Source organism: Oratosquilla oratoria, unplaced genomic scaffold (assembly GCF_046742065.1).
Source record: "Oratosquilla oratoria isolate Oo_2021 unplaced genomic scaffold, ASM4674206v1 SCAFFOLD87, whole genome shotgun sequence".
In the NCBI taxonomy this organism is placed as follows: Eukaryota; Metazoa; Arthropoda; class Malacostraca; order Stomatopoda; family Squillidae; genus Oratosquilla; species Oratosquilla oratoria.
Window position 1 is genome coordinate 471,178 of NW_027467751.1, and position 21,833 is coordinate 493,010.

Consider the following 21,833-nt stretch of genomic DNA (forward strand, 5'->3'; position numbering starts at 1 on the left):
AAGTGTATTTAAAAATTTATAAGAAATAGATATTTAATAAAGAAATAATAAAACTGACAAGTAACATAATTTAACTCATCCATCTGAAATTTTTGATCTACTTTAAGTGGAAAACAAAAATACATTTGCTGTATTATAAAGTCTATTTTACACAACAGTTTTTGTTACAATCAATTTACAAAAGTGAGCGAGACTCACCATCCCACTTCCGCAAAGTGGGAAGTGAGAAACCCCTATAGGGCGAGTCCTGTCAGTTGCGGCAAGCTGCTGGGTTTTCTTAGGCCGATGGTTGGGTTGCCTCCCCACTTGACTAGGGCTGTCAAGAACCAGCATGACAAAGTACAAAGTGGGTACTGGGAATTGAACTCACGGCTATTGCTCATGAATTCAACATGGTATATACTGGGCTACCATGCAGCCCATAATTTTTTATTTATTTATTTACTTTCTTTACTATTATTTTTACAAAAGTCGGCCATCATTCATGAGTTCGGCAAGGTATACTGGGCTACCACGCAGCCCATAATTTTTTTTTATTACTATTATTTTTTCAAAAGTATCATCAATCTTTATATAAAATTGTAAACTATCAAGACCAATACTTCATATCTTAGTGGACAAAATTAAGAAGACAGCTGGATGCGAAAGTGATTGGGAGTGTGGTAATGTTATTGAGTCTCAGCAACATAAACCACATTGAGATAAGTGGTATGGATATACTGTGAAAGGAAAGAAAATACAAAAAAAAATGATAAAGGTGAAATAACTGAAACTGGAATACTGGGGGTGCTGTCTGCATAGTAACATGCAGCCAATGCTTAAGGAACTATTTTGGTGTGCCCCTATATACTTACAGGAGTTACACATTATTACAATAAATAAATAATAAATAAATAAATAAATTTATTTGGCAAAGAATCAATATAGATGAAGTGCAGATAATGACAAGAACACATAGTTCGAAATAATAATTGCAAATTGCTGAGGATAACACAAAAAAGCATATGTACGCTTATTTCCATTGCCTATGTTGAGTAAAATCTCTGTTACTAGAAGAATGATGATACTTTTGTACTGCTACTGTCCTTCTTTTATGTTGTTCCCTTGAAACTAACCTTTACCACTTCTGAATCTACCTCATCTTATTCCATGGTGGGGGAAATGGAATTCTGCCACTGTGTTTCCCATGTGTTATAAAAAAGCAACTAAATGGAATGGAGTGATGGGACTTACATCCTGTTCTCCGTATATTCATCCTACATGAGGTCAAGGCTTTAAAGGGTCTGGGAGAACTCCAACCAGTACCCTAAAAATTGGACCATTAACTACTTCAATACGATGACGCCTACATAGGCATCATGAAACATAAGTGAGTACACAAGGACGCCGTTACTCCAGGATTCTGTGGCCTGGTTTGATGACGTTTTCTGTGTTTATTATAATTACTCAGAGTAAAAGAGAATGAGTAATACAGCAGTGACTTTATATTTTATAATGCAAGTAGTGTAATGAATTGTACATATGACAGCCAATGCTATGCGCAAGAATTTGACTCATACTGAAGTATATTCTGTGACCTGGTTTGATCATATTTTCTGTGTTTATTATTATTACTCAGAGTAAAAGAAAATGAGTAATACAGCAGTGACTTTATATTTTATAATGCAAGTAGTGTGATGAATTGTACGTATGGCAGCCAATGCTATGTGCGAGAATTTGATTCATACTGAAATATATTAATTAAATTCTTGTGGATAGCATCAGCTGCCTGATGTACGATGGTGCACAACAATACTGTAAACCCTTGATATAATGGACGATATGGGGACAGGGGTCTGTTGTTATATCCAAAGATCCATTATAACTGAGGATCCATTATATCCGATGGAAATACCAGACAGATCCATTATATCCCGAAGTTTGTTGAGAATTAGAAATTACAGTAAACCCTTGATATAACGGACGATATGGGGACAGGGGTCTGTCATTATATCTGAAGATTCATAATAACCAAGGACCCCTCGCTATAACAGATAAAAATCCGTTATAGCAAGGGTTTGTCCGGTCAGATTTTTTGTCCGTTAAATCCAATATCCGGTATATCGAGGGTTTACTGTACTCGCATCATAAAATATAAAGTTACGGCTGTATTACTCAATCTTTCACTCTGTATATAAATAACCACAGAAAAAATTATCAAGCAAATTCATAGAATATGGAGTCACTCAGCTACAACTGTAAAATACCTATGTAGGTGTCAATGTATGGAAAGGGTTTAAATGTAAGTTTGTGATAAAGATGGGAGCAAAAGAGAAGAGATTAGTAGTTTATTTGTGAGAAGAAAGATGAAATTCAGTGTTTATGAGAAGAAAGATGAAATTCAGTGTTTATGAGAGGAAAGATGAAATTCAGTGAAATTCAGTTGAAGGGGAGGGATGCTTTTGAATTTGGGAGTGTGGTGGGGAGTGTCGGGGGTGATGAAGGGGTGAGGGAGGGAAGGAGTGGCTCTGCTGGTAAGTGATAAGATAGGAAAGTGCAAGGTGGAGAGGACGTGTCTTCCGGTTCATTGTGGGTGAAGGTGAAACTGGGATTGGAGATTTATTTTTTTATCTTTTTATTTATTTTTATTATTATTACTATTGTGCATATGGATTTGATACTGAGACAAATAAAGAGGAAAGCTTTTTGGATAGAGTTTTTAGAAGAATTTTGGGAGTAATGTGAATGGAGTGGTGTTGAGGATCTTGATATTAGAGTAGGGATTGAACCACTAGATGGTGTATAGTAGGGAGGTTTGGGGTGTTAGGTAAGAATCTTAGAAGAGAGATGCAAGAGATGTGCTTAGAAAGGGAGATGATAATAGTAAACACTGTGTTTAACCCGATAACTGCGAAAAAAAAAAAAAAGGTTTTTGTTGGTCATACCCATGGTGTGCATTCTTTTTTTTTTTTCTTTTTTTTTTGGGGGGGGGAAGTTCTCAAAAGAAATTTGTGCTGTTGTAAAATGAAAAATTGCATGGAAAAATTCTAGGAAAACCTCATTTTAGTTCATTTTTTTATGCAATTATTTTTTTTTGGGGGGGGGAAGTTCTGAAAAGAAATTTGTGCTGTTGTAAAATGAAAGATTGCATGGAAAATTATAGAAAAACCTAATTTTAGTTCATTTTTTAACATAGGTCAGATGTAGTGTAGTAAATTTGTCCATTGTGTCAATTGTGGTTGTGGGCAATGAGCGGTGGCCATGCATGGGTGCAGCCCTAATGGTTTTTTTTTTTGGTTTTTTTTCTCACCACTGCTGCTTGAATTCCTCCCTGTTTCTTTTGTTTTCACTGGAATTGTTTTTGTGTAAGTTATCTTACACTACACTGCTGTGGATGTGCTGTGTTTTGCAACACTGCTTCTGACCCAGGGCAGTGGCCAGGATGCAGGGATGACCCGTCATCCAGGAGGTGCCAAGATAAGAGGGAGGGAGGAGAGTGGAGGGGAGTGGAATATATAGGAAATGGAATGGGTGGGAGTGGTTTCTATGCCTTTTTCTTTTTGGCTACCCCCCGTGTAAGGGGGAAAAGCCTTTGGTATATGTATCTTACACTACAAGAAGTAGAAGGTTGTGGGTTGACAAATTTCCTTTTATGACATATGGGAGTGAAATATAGACCCCCACCCCCCCACCCCCCAAAAAAAAACCTTCATTCATAAGATGTATGTCACAGTTACACATTGTTCATAATAAGATGTATGTCACAGCTTATGGGATAAGAAAAGAGCCGAACAAAGTATACATAGGAAAAGGTGGTGGATAGAAGGGTAGTTGATGGGGTATCAATGAACTATTTAGTAGTATCCAAAGGAAGGATAGGAAGTTCTGGACATTCATGTTTTCAGGGGAGAGAGTGAAGTTGAAGGGTGTTAGGACATTGAGAGTGGAGTAAAAGAATGAGAGTTTAGTTCTATGAGTTAACAAATTGAATGAGAAGGAAAAGGAGAAAGAATATCATAAGCTGAGATAAGTATTGAAGGTGGTGAGGGATATAAGGGAGGCAGTAGAAAAATGGACATGTTTCAAGGAGCCATGGCACGCACCTGTCCCACTCTCATTTGAAACCCGTTTTCTTTCATCTTAATTTCCCTTGGTCGAAGGATCATCCCTGTCTCCTGCCCACTCTCTGGGTCAGAAGCAGTTCTACCAGATGCAATACATCCAGAGTAGGGCCAGCCACCTCATTTACATGGTGACTCTCCCTCATATATTTTACCTAGTTGTATTATACGGGAAGGGGAGCTATGCTCGTGGTGACCCGTTTTTGTATCTCGCAAGTGTTTGCACACACTATTTTTTCATCCAATTTGTTCCATATATCTATCACTCTGTGTATATATGTGTATGTGTATATATATATATTCAGCAAGAACCCACTGTGTTGGATAAGAAGAAATGAAATAGATAATATCCCTAAATTTCGATCATGGACTGTGATCCTCTTCAGTGGAATACTGAAGAGGATCACAATCCGTGATCGAAATATATGGATATCATCTATTTAATTTCTTCTTATCCAACACAGTGGGTTCTTGTTGAATTTTACGAATGTGTTATGACATTACTTTGTAGTTATATATATATATATGTATGGGAGTAAAATAATAGCTGGAGATTGGGGAGAAAATACCTGTCCCACTATTTTTTCCCTTCCCTTTTTTTTTTTGCACCTCACTCATTATCCCCAGTGGTTTCATTATCTTCAAAGTTGCCATTACCCTTTCCATCATGCCTCTTCTGATTCCTTCCCAATATAATTGCTCATATATAGAATATGCGGTCATTGTATTTTGTTTTGTTTTCATGACCCTCAGCTGATGTTCTGAGGAGTGTCTTTGAGACTGATATCGGAACTGAAACCCAGCAACTTTAATAAGTTCTCCAGTCTGGTGAGCCAATTCAACCTTACTACCTGGAAGTTTATTGAGTGCTTCCAAGTAGAAGCTTCTGCCATTTATGCAGTTCTGTTCCAGGAGGAACATAGCATCCACCCTGCCATGCACATGAAGAAGATTCTTTTTCACAATCAGGTAGATGACCTGAATGATTTGATATGGTTTAACGTCACAAACTCCCCCCTATTGGAAGGCTAGGATGGTGCCCTTCACAGAGGACTTTGTAGCGTGGACTTTAATGAACCATGCCCTTGGTTCAACTTTGCAGGTGGCAGGACTCGAACCACCATCCCCTCGACCTTTGCCACAAGTAACGACGTCCTAACCCACTTAGCAGGAAAACCTTTCCTGAGTTTGACCCGTAACATACATGATGGACAGCCCAACATCTAGGTTAGAAGTGTAGATATATACTTTCATAATTTATACTATATCCTGTTATACATTTATTTGTGATCTGTTTTACATGTATCTGTGATATGTAATAAAGTGTGGTTTTTGAAATTTTCATCATTTTGTTTTTCCTTTAAGAGAATATGAAAATACAAATCCCTATCAAAAATAACTCATATCAATTTCAAAAACCTATCAAATAATTCATAGAAGTTATAAAACATACAAGTAGTAAAATTATAGGACTCTAAAGCGAGGGCAAAATTTCCTAAATTGTAAGGACAAGTTGTTCATGGTATGCAGATATGAGAACTAGCAGTTTATACAAGAATCGATCAATCCAACACTCCCATAAATTCCCACTGCCAGGTACCCCATATGTAGGCTGAAAGTCACACAAGCATCAAATGTTAGATGCTATAGTGTCCAGCTTACAAGGCACTGCACTGTTTGTCGAGGCATTGAAGAGAGGATGGCTTCACTCCAAGTAAAGGAAAGCAGACTAAGCTCTGCCACAGACATCAAATGACCACAACACAACCCACCTCCTCAAGGAGGTGCAGCACCTGGTCTCCAAACTGAGCTCGAGAGACTGTACAAGATAATATTCAGTTTAATGAAACAAGGTATGTCTTAGAAATCTGAGCATAAAAAATCATATATAAGCTAAAACTATTTGATGGGATAGTAAGAAAAGATCAAAATTATATAACATATATTACTCACAGCAAGGTAAGATATCTTTCTCAATTCTACATTATGATCATTTGTTATCTAGTTCACATTCCAGTGTTCTGTATGTCATCAATTTCCCCCTTATGAAGGGAGTACTTAAATCAAAGCACACATCCATCAAAACAAGTTGAACCTATTCAACAACTTTTAACATCTCAGCACCTTGGGGATCAAGGCTGTGTTCCCCACTACACAGGACCCCGACATGGGTAAGTGCTGCCCCGGGGCAAGTCGAGAAGTGCTGCCCCCCAACACACCACCACTACCACCACCATCCACATCTGATGGTCACTAGCATGATTCACGTGCAACATTCATCCACAAAACCACGTTTATACACACATCATTCATACACACAACTCATGATAAATAAATCATGATGCATTAAAAGTACATTAGGGGGAATTTGCTTTACCTTCATTTCACCAAAAGTGCCGCCCCCCAAAACGTGGCATCCCGGGGCATTGCACCCCCCCCCCTTTCCCTTCCCTTGTCGAGGCCCTGCCGCTACATTGTTCAAGTCAAAAGCAGCATAGTAAGGCACAAGTCTTCTATAGCAGGGCCTGACAGATGAAGACATTTTACTCCTACTTCTTCATGATACTCAGTCTTGTTTATTAACTCCTTTCCTTCCCTACTATGTTGCTGACCTGCCACTTCTCACCATATTACAATTTTACAAACATTTTTATTTGATTTCACTCCTTCTCCTCTTTCCTGAATACAATGGATCCAACTCGTTGTTTCATCCCTACTGGCTCATGTGATCTCAGGAGAGGTTCTGGTTTGTCAACAGTTTTAGGTTGGTCAAAAGCAGTTGTTATCATAAAATCATGATTTTGCCTTCTTCCACTTGCCTGTGACCTAAAACTCTGCATCTTCTCACCATAATACCTGAAAAAATATACCATAATAATATTAATAAATGATGAATGAAATGAGGAACTAAGATGAGAGGGAGGAAGGGGTGGTGGATGGAAGTGGAATGGGTGGAGGTGGGTATATGCTTTTAGACTTTGGATACCTCCCTGGTAAGGAGGAAAAAGCCTTTGGTATATAGATAGAGATGAATGAAATAATAATTCCTTAAGATATTTAGCAGAATGTAAAAATGTAATCATACAATAAAAAAAAGAAGAAAAAAGTTGTATGGGATATTGACTCCATAAATCTTACATAGTCGATATTTTAATGATTTAGTTACACCACTATACACCAATACTACAGCATTCTTTTATGATTAGAGACTAATCACTCAGAGAGGAATGTCAAGTCACTTTGAACTTTTACTATCCTTTCCTAACTACCAAGGGCTTTTTCCCCCTTACAAGCGAGGTAGCCCATTCTGCTCCCATCCACCACCCTTTCCTCACTCATGTTAGCTCCTCATAGATGATGGGTCATCTCTGTATCATACCCACTGCCTTGGGTCAGAAAGCAAGGTACAGCATATCCACAGCAAGGCCACTTCACTTAATCAGTAACTCTCCCTCTCCATCCCCTCATGAAAAAAAAAAGAGAAGATGGGGAGAAATCCCTTCGGGCTGTGTCAAAATATCACACATAACCACACATAACCACTCCCTACCCCACCATCCCCCTGCCCCCCTCCCTTCCTTGCATCACAGTATCAATACATAGCCATTCTCCACTCACCACTTCCTCGCCTCTTTTACTAATTTTTCTTCACTCATTCTTTCCATGTGTCCAAACCATTCCCATATTCTTTCATGAACCCTATCTGACATCTCCTTTTTCAACCCCGCTCTCCTCCTCACCTCCTCGCTACTCTCCTTAAATCTCTCTTTTACCACACCTCTACCAATTTACTTTTCCTTAATGCCTTGTAGCAGGAGACAATCTCATTGCTAAAAACCAGTGTTTTTATCCTTGAGAATAATATTGTATCACAGAATTGTACATAGTAATCTTCAAATCCAATGATATATTTCTTTTCCATAAACACTTTAAACAATCTCACAATCCATTCCACCATAACTACTCTACCCTTCACCAGATACTGTAAATGATACATATCTAATCCAGGTGTCTTACCAACTATCATCTCTTTCAATGCTTTGTATTTCCTCTTAAAATAAAGCTAAGTTTCTCTACTTACCCAATGCCTTTTTTGTCTGAAGGATGTTTTCCATCATTTTCAATTGTATATGGCATCCCTTTCTGGCTGCAACCCAATCCTTGACCATCTGACCAACCCTGAGATTCCATTATGCGTCGTCCAATGCCCCGGGTGTGCTCTTCAAATTGCCCTATTTCAGGTGGTTTCCCTTGAGGACCTGAGAATTGGAATGGATCCCAATATGTGATGACATTGTTTCAGAACAAACCAAACAGTAAATGATTATACAATCAACCCTCGATTTAGTGGACCTCGAATTTGCAGACTTTTGATTTAGCAGACAAAAAAATTGTGTCCGGTAGTAACAGTGAAATTCCGGACAAAGTCCATAAAATGAAAATTTGTCCGATAGGTCAGTAGTAACGTATGTGCATGCCGAAACCTAACAGCATGGTTCAATTTCTTCTTTATATGTAATATACATCATTATACATAAGTACTGTAGCTTTTTATTACATATCTAATACGCATGTGCATGCCGAAACCAAACGGACAATTTTCTACGTAACGGACTTATTTCCGATAGGTGTCCAGTAGTAATGTATGTGCACGCCGAAACCTAACAGCATGGTTCAATTTCTTCTTTATATGTAATGTACATCATTATACATATGTACTGTAGCTTTTTATTACATATCTAATACATATGTGCGTGCCGAAACCTTATGGACAATTTTCTACATAACGAACTTATATCCGGTATCCAGTATTGGTAACGGACGGACCCGATTTTCAAATAACGGACTTTTGCAAATAACAGACAAGGGTCTGCACGCATTTGTCCATTAAATCGAGGGTTAAGTGTACTTCATTACCTACCTGAAATGGAAGTTCTTGTAATAAAGCCTCTTCATAGATCACTATTGCAACAGTTGAAAGAAAGAAAAAAAATATCCAGATAATACCATGGTTGTTGTTTTTTTCGACCCTTACCTTTCGCTAAACCTTGAATCATATATATGTATATATGTTGAGTTCAATAGTTTCCTTTAATTTATCTTTTCCTTTTTGTGCGAAAACTGTGACAGCCAGAGCCTAAAACACTGGTCGGGAGATTGCAAAAGAAAAAGAAGAAAGAAAAAAAGAATTCTATTGTAATGGATTGGCCGGAGCAAAGAAAGAGCCACAGATTGGTCAAGAATTGTCCATAGCGACTGAAGCAGGAGTCTAAAATAGTCCACAACATTTGCATACATGGCAGGGTTTAACACTTTACTGGAGGATAAAGACGAGTACATGCATGCAGTGATCCTTAAAGAATGACAGCAGAGATGTCCATTTTCAAAACCCATCAACCCCATCACCTTCATCAGAGGTGCAGCCTTGAGGGGCTGACACTCAATCTCCAGACTGGCCCCTAGATCTCTCTCTATCAACTTTGGTTGTTTTATTTACATTTTTTCAAATGTGAAGAACTGGCAACTGCTCTCCTCCTTCCACAACTTTCAGCCAGTGTCAAAGAAACAGTCCTACACTGACACATCACAGACAACAGTCCAATGTTTCTTAACAGAGACTGTGGGAGGTCACAAGGACCATTGCCAGCCACTGTAGACCTATGAATTTTCCAGTTAATGAAATTCAGGCTAAGATTGATTTATTTAAGTTCCAACCGATGCCAGAAAATTCTATTACAATCTATATCTCAGTCTCCTTGTCAAGTCTGGAACTTGACAAAGACAAATTTAGATTTAAGAAGGAAATAGGTGAGTACTGGTTTACCAATAGAGTGGTCAACAAATGGAATAGGCTCGGTAACCATGTAGTGAGCACTGAAACTATCAGTTGTTTTAAGAGAAGGTTCGATAGCTTTATGGATGGGGATGATTGGTGGTAATGGACATGGAATTGCCTAGTGTAGGCCTTATGGTCTCTTGCAGTCTCCTTCTTTCTTATGTTCTTAAGATAAGTGGAAACTCCAGGCACTAATTGCAGTACAGTGCTACCTCTCATTATCGGACTAAAAGTGGGGTAATGGTGTCCGTTGATGTGAATAATCCGTTGATTTGGTGTGGTTTTTGGGGGGCATAGTGATTGCACACACTAAACAACAGCACCAAAAACACTGAAAACACAGCAAAAACACCACAAACACAGCTAATTAACGTCCATTAATGAGAGGTCTCACTGTATAAAGGAAAGGAGCAATACTCACTAGGTCCCATCTCCTACTCTCCAATTTATGCGCAGTTCCAACTTAATCTATATCCTTGATTTCAAAATTATCATATTTAGATTTAAATTCATGTATTGTTCTAGTTTGGGCTATATCACCTTTTAAGCTATTTCAAATGTGTATGCATCTATAATGTATCTATATGGAAAAATGTATTTCTTCACATCCTTTAGACATGTTTCCTTCTTAATTTGTTCCCATGATCTCTTAAGGCACTCCCATCCTTTACCCATAATTCACTCAGTGAAGAAATTCTGTGTTGGTGTTGGAGACGTGGGTGGGATATAATACTATCCAATACCTGTTCCACAGAACCACCACTTGCAAGCACCCATGTTGGGCCCCAAAGAGAAAGAATATGACAATGAGTTAACATCGAGAAACTAATGAAAATAAATACCTTTTATCTTTTTTCTTTTATTTTTCGCTTTCTCCTGGGGTGTGAAGACGCTCTCCTGAAGTTCTCCCCTCCTTAACTGATCACTGCGCCTCATAGCAACAGAATCCCTTGCATCCATGTCACCACCTGGATGTAGTGAACAAAGTAACAACTGTACAGATATCAAAATATAAAACAAATAAGGAATTATCACATATTCTCCTGGATGCACTCAACAAATTCAGTATTGTTAAAACATCACAATACAAAGCAGATATTCAGTGTTGATATATCAAGAATAGTTTATTTTTCATGCTGCCAATGTATCTACATACATATACCAAGGCTTTTTCCCCCTTACAAGGGGGGTAGCCAAAAAGAAAGGCATAAAATCATTCCCACCCATTCCATCCCTGAATACACTCCACACCCCTCCGCCCTCCCTCTTATCTTAGCACCTCCTGAATGACGGGTCATCCCTGCACCTTGTCCACTGCCCTGGGTCACAAGCAGTGTCGCAAGACACAGCACATCCACAGCAAGGCCGCTTCATTAAATCGGCGACCCCCCCTCTCCGTCCCCCCATTGCATAAAATGAGAGGACGGGGAGAAATCCCTTCGGGCTGCGTCAAATTTTGCTCACACATACTACCTCACCCCCCATCCCCCCGCCCATTCCACCTCATGCAATCACAACATCATCCATATACAACCATTCTCCATTCACCCCTGTCTTCTGTCCTCTCCCGTCCTTCCTCAACAGACATTCCCCTCTTCTCCAAAGCCCCCTTCACCCCATCCATCCACCTCATCCTAGGACGTCCCCTCATGTTCACTCTCTCCACATCTGCCTTCCACACCTTTTACTAGTCTTTCTTCACTCATTCTTTCCATGTGTCCAAACCATCCTAATATTCTTTCATCAACCCTATCTCCCAGCTCCTTTTCCACCCCTGTTCTCCTCCTCACCTCCTCATTTCTCACTCTATCTAGCCTAGTAACCCCCATCATACTTCTCAGACACCTCATCTCAAACACATTCAAACTCCTCTCTTCTTCTCTTATGTTCCATGTTTCTGCCCCATACAGTGCTGTTGGTACAATCACTCCTTCATACAGTCTCCTCTTAGCATCCATTCCCAAATGTCTATTCCTCATTACACTCTTTAATCCACCAAGGCATTTACTCGCTTCTCTCAATCTACATTCTACCTCCACTTTCACTCCACCTTTCCCTGCCACATTTGCACCCAAGTATCTAAAACTATCCACTTCCTCCAGTCGCTCTCCCTTAATGCTCACTTCCAGTCTACTGCCACTTTCACCCCTTGTACATCTCATCACCTTACTTTTACCCACATTTATCTTTAGCTTTCTTCTATCACATACTCTCCCAAACTCTGCCACCAACTTCCTCAATCCCTCCTCCGATCCTGCCACAAGCGCAGTGTTGTCCGCAAACAACAGCTGGCTTACCTCCCACTTTTCTCCATTTTCTTTAACCATCTCCAATCCCTTGCCCACTACCCTTGCATTTACCTCTCGCACCACCCCATCCATGTATAAGTTGAACAGCCAGGGCGACATAACGCATCCTTGACGAAGTCCCACCTTTACCTCGAACCACTCACTCTCTCCATTTCCAATCCTGACACAAGCTCTACTACTCTCATAAAAACTCTTGACAGCTCCCAGAAGCTTTCCTCCTATCCCATATATCTGCATAACCTCCCACAGTGCCTTCCTGTCTACCCTATCATAAGCCTTTTCCAGATCCATAAAAGACCAAAAAATATTCTTCCCCTTTCCTATAGCTTTCTCACATATCTGTCTTACCACAAAGATCTGATCTACACAACCTCTACCTGTCCTAAATCCACACTGTTCCTCACCAATTAGTCCTGTTCCTCTCCTAATCCTCTCAATCAAGATCCTCCCATAAGCCTTCCCAACTACACTTAACAAGCTAATCCCTCTGAAACTACTACATTCACACTTGTCCCCTTTTCCCTTGTAAAGAGGAACTATACAGGCACTCCTCCAGTCCTCCGGCACTCTACCCTCTCTCCAGCAAACATTAAATATCCTCACCAACCAGTCCACCATCACTGTACCTCCCTTTTTCAGACATTACGCATGGCATCCTTCCTGACCAGGTGCCTTACCTGCTTTCATCATCTTAACAACTGCCTTCACCTCACCCTTCCTTATTTCTCCTCCATTCTCCTCACTCATCACTCATTTTCTTTGCATTTCCCACTGCAGCTATCTTTCCTTCCCTATCCTCCTTCACATTTAGCAACTCCCTAAAATATTCTGCCCATCTTCCCCTTACTGCCTTCTCTTCCATTATCATCTCTCCATCTGCACCTTTTACCTTTTCTTCTCTACTTGATTCGCCTCCTCTTCCTCTCTTAATTTCTTTCCAAAACATCTTTTATTACTTTCAAAATTTTCTGTCAAACTCTTACCCCATTTCACATCTGCTCTCCTCTTTGCAACCTTTACCTTTTGCTTTACTTCTCTTTTCTTTTCTTTGTACCTCTCATATGACTCCCTCGTCCTATTTTGTAACCAATCTGTGAAAGCTCGCTTCTTCTCTTCTACAACCTTCTTTGTTTCCTCATCCCACCATTCACTACCCTTTCTTCTATTTCCCCCTGCCCTTCTTGTTCCACACACCATCCTTGCACACTTTATGACTCCCTCCTTGAACCATCCCCATTCCTCCTCCACACCCAGCTCTACTCTACCCTTTACTCCCTCCCACTCCTCCTTCAGCTTCTTTCCGTACTCCTTCTCCTTTTCCTTTTCATTCAAAGAGTTCACTCTAAGAACCTCCCTACCTTTTGTCCCTTTCCTCTTTCTCCATCTATCCTCCACTCTCAACTTACCTTCCACCAAAAAATGATCTGATATTCCCCCACCCTCTCCCCTTAGCACATGTACATCCTTAACTCTTCCTATCATAATCCTATTTACCACTACATAATCCATTAGTGCTCTATCTACCACCCTTCCCTCCACCACCCTCTCCCATGTGTACTTATGCTTGACTTTCTTCCGAAACACTGTATTTGCTATCATCAACTCTCTTTCTAGACACATTTCCACCATCAACTCTCCACTATGATTCTTTCCTGGAACTCCACATTTCCCAACCACTCCATCGATTGGACCATTTCCTACCCTAGCATTAAGGTCTCCCAGTACTATTACATTGACATTTCTTCTTAAATCCTCTATGCACTCATTTAGATCTCTCCAAAAGGCCTCCCTTTCTTCTACACTCTTCTCACTGCCAGGCCCATATGCACTTACAAAGACCCACATCTCCTTCCCCAGTTTCACCTTCATCCACATTATCCTTGAGGAAACCTCCTTCCACCCCACCACCCGTTTACCTATCTCTTCACTTACTAGAATAGCCACCCCTTCCCTCCCTCGCCCTCTCTTCACTCCTGATAACCTCCCACTTACACTCCCAAACTTACACTCACCCTTCCCTTTCAACTTAGTTTCACTCAAAGCCAACACATCCATCTTTCTTCTCACAAACATACTACCTATCTCTTCCCTTTTACTCTCATCTGTACCACATCCACGCACATTAAAAGACCCAAACCTTAGGGTGCTGGTCCGAGAACTTCCAGCCCCTCTTATGCCTTCTCTTTTTCTTTTAGGAATTTCCCCTGTGGGGCTACAAGGAGAAGGATGCCTAGTCCCAATCCCCGTCCCTTTCTTCTCGCCTCTTACGATCCAAGTGGGAATACTTGGTAGAAGTATTCTTTTCCCCCACCACAGGGAATTCCCCCATCACAGAAAAAGAATACTCAGAGAAATGGTACAGGACAGCAACAAGGGGTTGGAGGACAGCATAACGGAGGGACAGGCGTAGTATAAAAGTGTCATCATTTCTCTATGAACAGAGTTTTCCTCTATCATAGACAAAATGATGTGTGGCTCTGGTCCATAGGGGCGCCCCATATAGACCCTAAAGTATCAACTGCATGCTACTTTGCCACAATAACAAGCAGCCAATACCCCAGACGGGGCTATGTATCTATATACCAAAAAAAGTTTCTTTCCCCTCATAAGGGAGATCGCCAGCCAAGCCCATCCCCCATCAGTCCCACATTCATTTGTTTCCATTTTAAAAATTCTCTTAGTTTGTTGTGGATGAAGGGCCATCCTTGTCCTCTACCTACTGCCCAAGTCAGAAGCAATGCAATAAGACATAGCATGTCCACAGCAGAGCCCAACAACCGAAGCTGGTTTACCCCAAGCATTTGCCATTTACATAACAACTCTCCCTCCTCATCCCATCATAAATAGAAAAGACGAGGAGAAATCCCTTTGGGCCATGTCAGTTTATCATCCATTCACAACAAATGGCAACAAATGTATGTTGGATGAGTGTGAGATAGGTAAGCCTTGGCTAGCCATTTCCATTAAAAGGGGTAAAAGGCCTTCTGGTGTACATAGTATGTACGATATTGAGGCACTTTAAGAACACCTGACCTAATCTATTAAGCACTTACCTTCTCCATAGTATGTGCTCATATCTACATCCCATTCATCTGCAGTCTGTTCATCAAAGCCCCCTTCAAGTTCACGCCAAAATTGAGTATCCGTGTAGAAAACTAGACCAGGACCTCCTTTCTCCCATACAAGCTAGAAAGACAATATTAGGACATTTTTTAATTTCAAATGAGATGGTGGCAAAAATAATATATACAGTACATGCATCCCAAAAGCCATTTTCATCCCTGTCCTCCACCGCACCATTCAAGTCTAAGGCAATGCAGCAAGACAGTGCCTCCACAGTAAAGCCTGATAGCCAAAGTTGGGTTACCACTACCACGTCATTATATGGTGATAATCCCTTTGGTATATTTCTTCATCTACTCACAACCACTCTCCATTCACTCCCATCCCCTGCACTCTCTCTTTCCCATAAACAGACATTCCTTTTACATCCAATGGCCCCCTCACCCCATCCATCCCATGTCCTTGGTCCTTCCTTCAAGTTCACTCCATCCACCTACAACCTCCACATTCCCTCTGCAAGTCCCTCCCCATTCATTCATTCCATTTGCCCAAACTATCCCAGTACCACCATAATCCACCCTATCCAGCAAATCTCACTCCACTAACACTCTTTGCTTCACCTCTATACTTCCCACTCCATCTATCCGCTTAACACCCTCATAATAAATCACTTCTTCACAAACACACTCAGGGTCCTGCCTTCTGCCTCAACCAAATTCCAAGCCTGTTCCATACAGCAGTGCAGGCACAATCACTACCCCATAAAACCCCTTTCCCATGCCCATCTCTAGATACCCAGAGAGTTGCAAGGTAATGGGAATAAGTTGAAAAAATTGTAAAGAATGTCAAGAAATAAACAGGGCTGGGTGCGTTATTGCTGGACAGGTAGTGCATTACTGTCAATGTGTTACTGAAGTGCATTACCGTCAATACATTACCAATTTTAATTTCCTTTTAGACTGATTTTGATGAAAAAAAAAACATAAATGGAGAAGTATTTACTTCTTACCTAAACTACAACACTAATATTCCCTATTCTAAAACATAAAATAACCAGAGCTGTGAGCTAGCACTACTGCGTTACTAACGCACTATGCACCCAGCTCTAGAAATAAGAAATACAACTTTACATGCAGATGCATTAACTCCTGGAAGATTATAGGAGCTAACATTGCCCAAACTAAATTCATAAATAACTCAAAACTATGATAGATAATAAGAGACATGAGGCTGTTGCCATATTCTTGGAGGCCACGGGTCTTCTGCAAGACAGACCTGGGGCAACGGATTGATGTAAAAATGGCAGCTTCTACATCACCTTTCCTAATACATAAAATTCAAAGATAAATTGGATGGCATGATTAAGCATATCAATACAACAGATGCCAACACAGTACCTCTATCTCTTTCTCGTATCTCCTCTCACGAGTGCGTTCTTGACTGGTAACATCATTGTGGAAGGCTTCATACCTTTCCCATTCCTCCACTTCTGCTCCATCCTGGAGATACAAAGAATTGGACATATTTATATGTTCATATATAACAGAAAATATGGTGCATACATATAGAATGCAAGCTTATAAATATCTTGGCCCCTGAAATTAAATGCTACATCTTTGGAGCAACAGGGGGTTGATGGGCTCTAAAGGCAGTGTGATGATGACACTTTTTTTTTTTTTTTTTACTTCTTTTTACTCATAATAATAAATAAGTCCAAAAACACTACATACAAACCTCTTTTTCTGTTTCCAGCATCATCTTTGGCACCTCAGTATTTCTCTTTCTCCTCTCTTTTGAAAAGTCTACACTGAGTGGAATAGCATGGCCACGGCCTGTGAAGACATATCCTGAATTTTGGCCCTCTTCATTCCCTGCTTGAATAGTTGTTCCATAGTCAAAGGGTACCTGGCTGTATCGCTTTTTCCGCCTAAGGACCAATGAAGATGTTGAGTCACTACTTTATCAAAACTTGAAACTATAAGTAAACACTGTTTACTTTCAATAAATCATATAATCCACAAAAATACATATACATTGATCTTTAAAACCTAAGTAATTAATAAACGTCTGTGACAAATGCTTTTATTTGAAAGGCCTCTCTTTTTAAAGACTAGAAATTAAGCAACAACAAAAAATGGATTTAAGCCTAAAAGTAATAAATAGTGCTAGAAACTCATGAACTGTATTCTACATATATTCTTTTACTTCTACTTTAATCTTTTATGGAGTGGATTTTCCTCTCAGTTGAATGAAATTTGTAAAAAAAAAAAAAAAAAAAAAAAAAAAGGATACTCCTCAACAGTTGAAATAACATGATCTTTAACCCTAGAGAAGCAAAGGTTTCTTCCAGCTAAATGACACTGTTCAACATTAGCCATAATAAAAATCTTATGTGCAATGACACTCCTCCATTGAGATAAGAAATCATTGCTACACCTACTGGGTAATAATAGAAGTCTATGAGCACCACTTACTTGGTTCTTGGCAACTCTAATCCTAACTTCCCAATCAGGCGTGGTGGCAATTTACAGGTTCTGATCATTTCTAAAAAATATTTGGTTGGTGTGCCAACATTTCCTTTAGGCATTAAGTGGGGTGGACGAAATTCTATCATTTTCTTGATATCTTGTATGGTTGGCTCCACTTTGGATGTCCTTTCCTCTCCTCTGGTCAGATATCTAACAGAACAATCTGCAACATTTGACACAGTATGCATAACCATATAGGATATAAAGTAGCGAGTAGGTTCTTTTGATGTCATTGCTAGGACTTTTTATTTTTTGTATTTTATTAATTATAGTGATCAATCCATTAAAGCATAATACCAGTTTTAACCATTTTGATCTAGCTAGTGTCAAGCATTTCATTTTTTATTATTCCACTGAGAGAAATCAAGGATTAAACCTATCTCAATTATCCCCTCCCTCACTAAGGGTACTTCTGTTTTGCCTTTTGCCAGATAACTTTATTCAGCTGTATGGTACCCTTCTGATATTTATACATTTCAGAGAGTAACAGTTTCACCTTTCCTGTTTGTTCTGCTTTTGAAATATCTATTTTGTTTCTAAGGAAATTGTTTTCTTTGGCAAAGTGTTGGAGACAAAAACAGCAGCGTTATTAAATTTATAAACAATAACACCGCTGCATCACTTACCAGTTATTTCATGTTAATCTGTTTTACTTTATTTTTTCCTTGCCCTTAGGTGATTGATTTAATCAAAGAATTACATTTTCATTACATAACTGTCAAAAATAAATAATAATAACACTAATTTAAGAAAAAAATTACATTGATGGCACTGTACACCATGAGCCCGCTAAAACTGCTGTCATTACACCCATCTTCCATAATTCCTCATGAACCTGATGAAAGCAAGGTAAAAGATAGCAACAATCTATGTCTACAATTAGGTAAATACAATAAAGTAGGTCAAGTTAGGTTACGTGGAATTTCTGTAGTCGTGTTCAACATAATTTGCTCCCTCATCCTTCCTGTGCTAAACATACATGGCAATATAAATTACATACATACACGTATCATAAAGCCTTTTTCCCTTATAAAGGAGGTGGCTAGCTAAGGCATGCATCCATCTTCACCCATCCAATACACCTTTATTTTCCCTTTTATCTTAGTTCCTTCTGGAAGAAGGGCCGTCTGTGTCCCTCCACCCATTGCCTAAGTCAGAAGCAATGCAGCAAGATACAGAAATTCTACAGCCAGAACCAACAGCCAAAGCTAATTTACCTTTACTGCTTCATGACATAGCAACCTTCCCCCTCATCCACTCCCAAAATTACAGAACAGACAAGAAATCCCCTTAGGCATGTCAATTAATCATCCATTTATGACCACTATCCAATCATATCCGTCTCTTGCCTCCTCCCTTCCCGGCTTCACAAACACTACCTTTGTACACCAAGGCCCATCACCCTGTCCATCCATCCCATTCTCCGTCTTCCTCTCAAGTTCATTCCATCTACACTCTTTCTGCTAGATTTTCTTCACACATTCTTTCCATATGCCCAAACCATCCCAGTATCCTCTGATCAACCTGATTGTCTGCTTTCTTTCCATCTTTTTCTTTGCCTTATATCCTCATTTCTCACTCAGTTCATCCACACAACCCAAACCACTTTTTGAAAATTTCATCTCAAATATATGTAAACTCCTTCCTTAAATCCCAAAATTCTGCCCTATATAGTATTGCAAGCACAATCACACCTTTGTGATTTGTATACAGATTTCTCTTTGTGCTCATCTGTAGATACATGTTTCTCAAGACATTTTTCATTACCCCAAGACATCTACTTGCTTCTCTTACTTTGTAGTTCACCCCCATCTCTACTCTTCCATTCCCTGCTACACACAACCCCAAATAATTAAAACTCTCCACTTCCTCACCTCTCTACTTTGAGATTAGCCTCCAATTTGCTGTCACCTTTTCTCCTTGTATATATCATCACTTTACTTTTGCCTACATTTTCTTTCAGCTTTCTCCTCTCATATATCCTTCCAAACTCCTCCAATACTATTCCATCTCCAAAAATTCAAATTACCTTACCAGCAATTATTAATTCATTTTGCTGTTTAGTACAGAAAGGGTCAGGAGGAGAGGGAGAGCAAATCATGTTCATGTTCCCAGATTGGACCGCCAATATTCCAGAACTGCTACTTTGACTGATTTGAAAATCAAATGATTGTCTTCAACAATTTATTGAAAACTAACAGAAAGCCTGATGATATTTATGTCACAGAGAACCCACAGTCAGAGTGAAAGAAAAATTGAGGAGAATAGTAATTTCTATTTTTCAACTGCCAACTCTTCCGTTGGCAGCCAAAATACTAAAATTAATGTTTTCCAAAGTTTTTCTTTCATTCCAAGTGTGGGTTCTCTGTGTGATTAACAAATGTGCTACTGCATTTCTCTCAAGTAGATATGTGTATGTATATATATATATATATATTACAGGTGAAAAATGTAATCACACATTTGTCAATAATGTAGAAACCACTGTTGGAGTAGAAAAGACTGGAAACAGGGAATCTATATATTTTGATTGCAAACTGCAATCCTCTTCAGTAGCTACAATTAAGAGAGAGAGTGCTGCTTAAGTAGCACCCTTAACAAAAGAAAGGGGAACATGGGAAGATGTCTCTACCCTCGGCTCACTCCGTATGTGAGGTCAGGAGGTAACATTATATCCGGGGACCATTGCCCACGGATATAATGTCCGGACTCTTCATCACCAACCTATTGAAAGCTCATTTGCCTCCAGACCTCACATACGGCTATTTTGGAGTCGATGATGGAGTTGGGTTTTATCCCTTATGTAGACCAGGTGATCTGTTCATAGCTACACCCTATTGGGGGTCATGAAAGTTACTGTAGTTCTATGGGCACAAAGCCACAAAAGAAGTTCCCTTATATTTACCACCTTTTCAGCAGTGAAAGTGTCAAGAGGTTATCAATAAGATGCTTGCTGGACAGCTTGGCCCATCGCGAACTTGGCCCATCAGCTGTTTGAGATTCCATTTTTGTTTTGATCAATGCAGAGGTCGAAGAAATTAAAGTGTGATAAATTCATCTACTCTAATTGAATCTACCTAACCTAACTGTGGTGGGCCGACTTGATCGAGTAGATGGGCCTAGTTAGCAATGGGCCAATTGGACCCTACACCAATAGTGAATAGGACAATGTTATTACCTGCACTGCTAGGGGCTGAAATTTCATTACCAGTTACTTCAATCTTTGATATAATACATCTCAAGGGTAATGGGTTACCCTCTCTATCCACCCAATGTTTTTTGTTATAAAGCCTAATAAAATCATTCCCATGTTCTTCTGCAAGGCTAATGACACAACACTTTCTGTCGGGCTTAGTTGACTTTGCTTCACCAGAATCATTCTTTTCCTGAGCTTCTGCGAACTTTTTTCTTACTTCCGCTTCTGAATATATTTTTGTATCCCTTGATTTCTTTTTTGACTCCCCTATGAGAGCCTTGAGGCTTGATATACTAGACGTTAAATAATCTCCACATGATTCATTTTCATTTTTATCTTCCGATTTCTGAATTTCCTCTCCTTTGTCATTATCAGGTTCATAGAGCTTAGGGTTAAAGAGCTGGTGTTCTGGTCTATTACGGAAATGAAAGCATGTAAATTTTGAGTTTTCAACGAAGTCTGAGAAGAAATTTCGTAAATCTGGAGTATGGAACGAGTTGGGTATGTTGTTTACAATCACGTACATCATGAAAACTGACTTTTCCTGAATTGTAATCCCTTTACTCGTGCAATAAATATGTGTTTTCATAAAAACAGCAACCTGTAATCATTTGTAATGTTCACTTTCACCTCCCCTAGTCACCACTGTCACTTAAATTTGACTTGTAATATCACTCGTCTCGAGGCCCCTTGCCTCTCGTTACGTGAGGTTCACTAATATTCAAGTTCCTCTTAAGTAGTAGGCCCAATGCCTTCTTTTTCCTGTAGTCTCACTATTTTCTAGGCCCCATGCCTGTTCCT

At 39.6% G+C, this 21,833-nt stretch overlaps 1 protein-coding gene across 1 annotated transcript; it reads right to left on the reverse strand.

The window, feature by feature from the left end:
• Positions 1 to 6,027: 6,027 nt before the first annotated feature.
• On the reverse strand, positions 6,028 to 21,581 carry LOC143024069 (G patch domain-containing protein 3-like). The gene is made up of 8 exons (XM_076182800.1): positions 21,015 to 21,581; positions 17,783 to 17,999; positions 17,043 to 17,235; positions 16,706 to 16,807; positions 15,299 to 15,431; positions 10,779 to 10,904; positions 8,182 to 8,359; positions 6,028 to 6,956 (listed from the first exon to the last, which is right to left on the reverse strand). Exons 1-8 carry the CDS (start codon positions 21,559 to 21,561, stop codon positions 6,761 to 6,763), a joined length of 1,692 nt encoding a protein of 563 aa, XP_076038915.1. The 5' UTR covers positions 21,562 to 21,581; the 3' UTR covers positions 6,028 to 6,760.
• Positions 21,582 to 21,833: the final 252 nt, after the last annotated feature.

Coding starts and splice junctions, on each gene's coding strand:
- LOC143024069 (XM_076182800.1), bottom strand. CDS start 21,561: ATGATGTACGTGATTGTAAACAACATACCCAACTCGTTCCATACTCCA. Junction 18,000..21,014: donor TTCAGCCCCTAGCAGTGCAG/GTAATAACATTG, acceptor CAAATGTTGCAG/ATTGTTCTGTTAGATATCTG. Junction 16,808..17,042: donor TGCTGGAAACAGAAAAAGAG/GTTTGTATGTAG, acceptor TTGTATCTCCAG/GATGGAGCAGAAGTGGAGGA.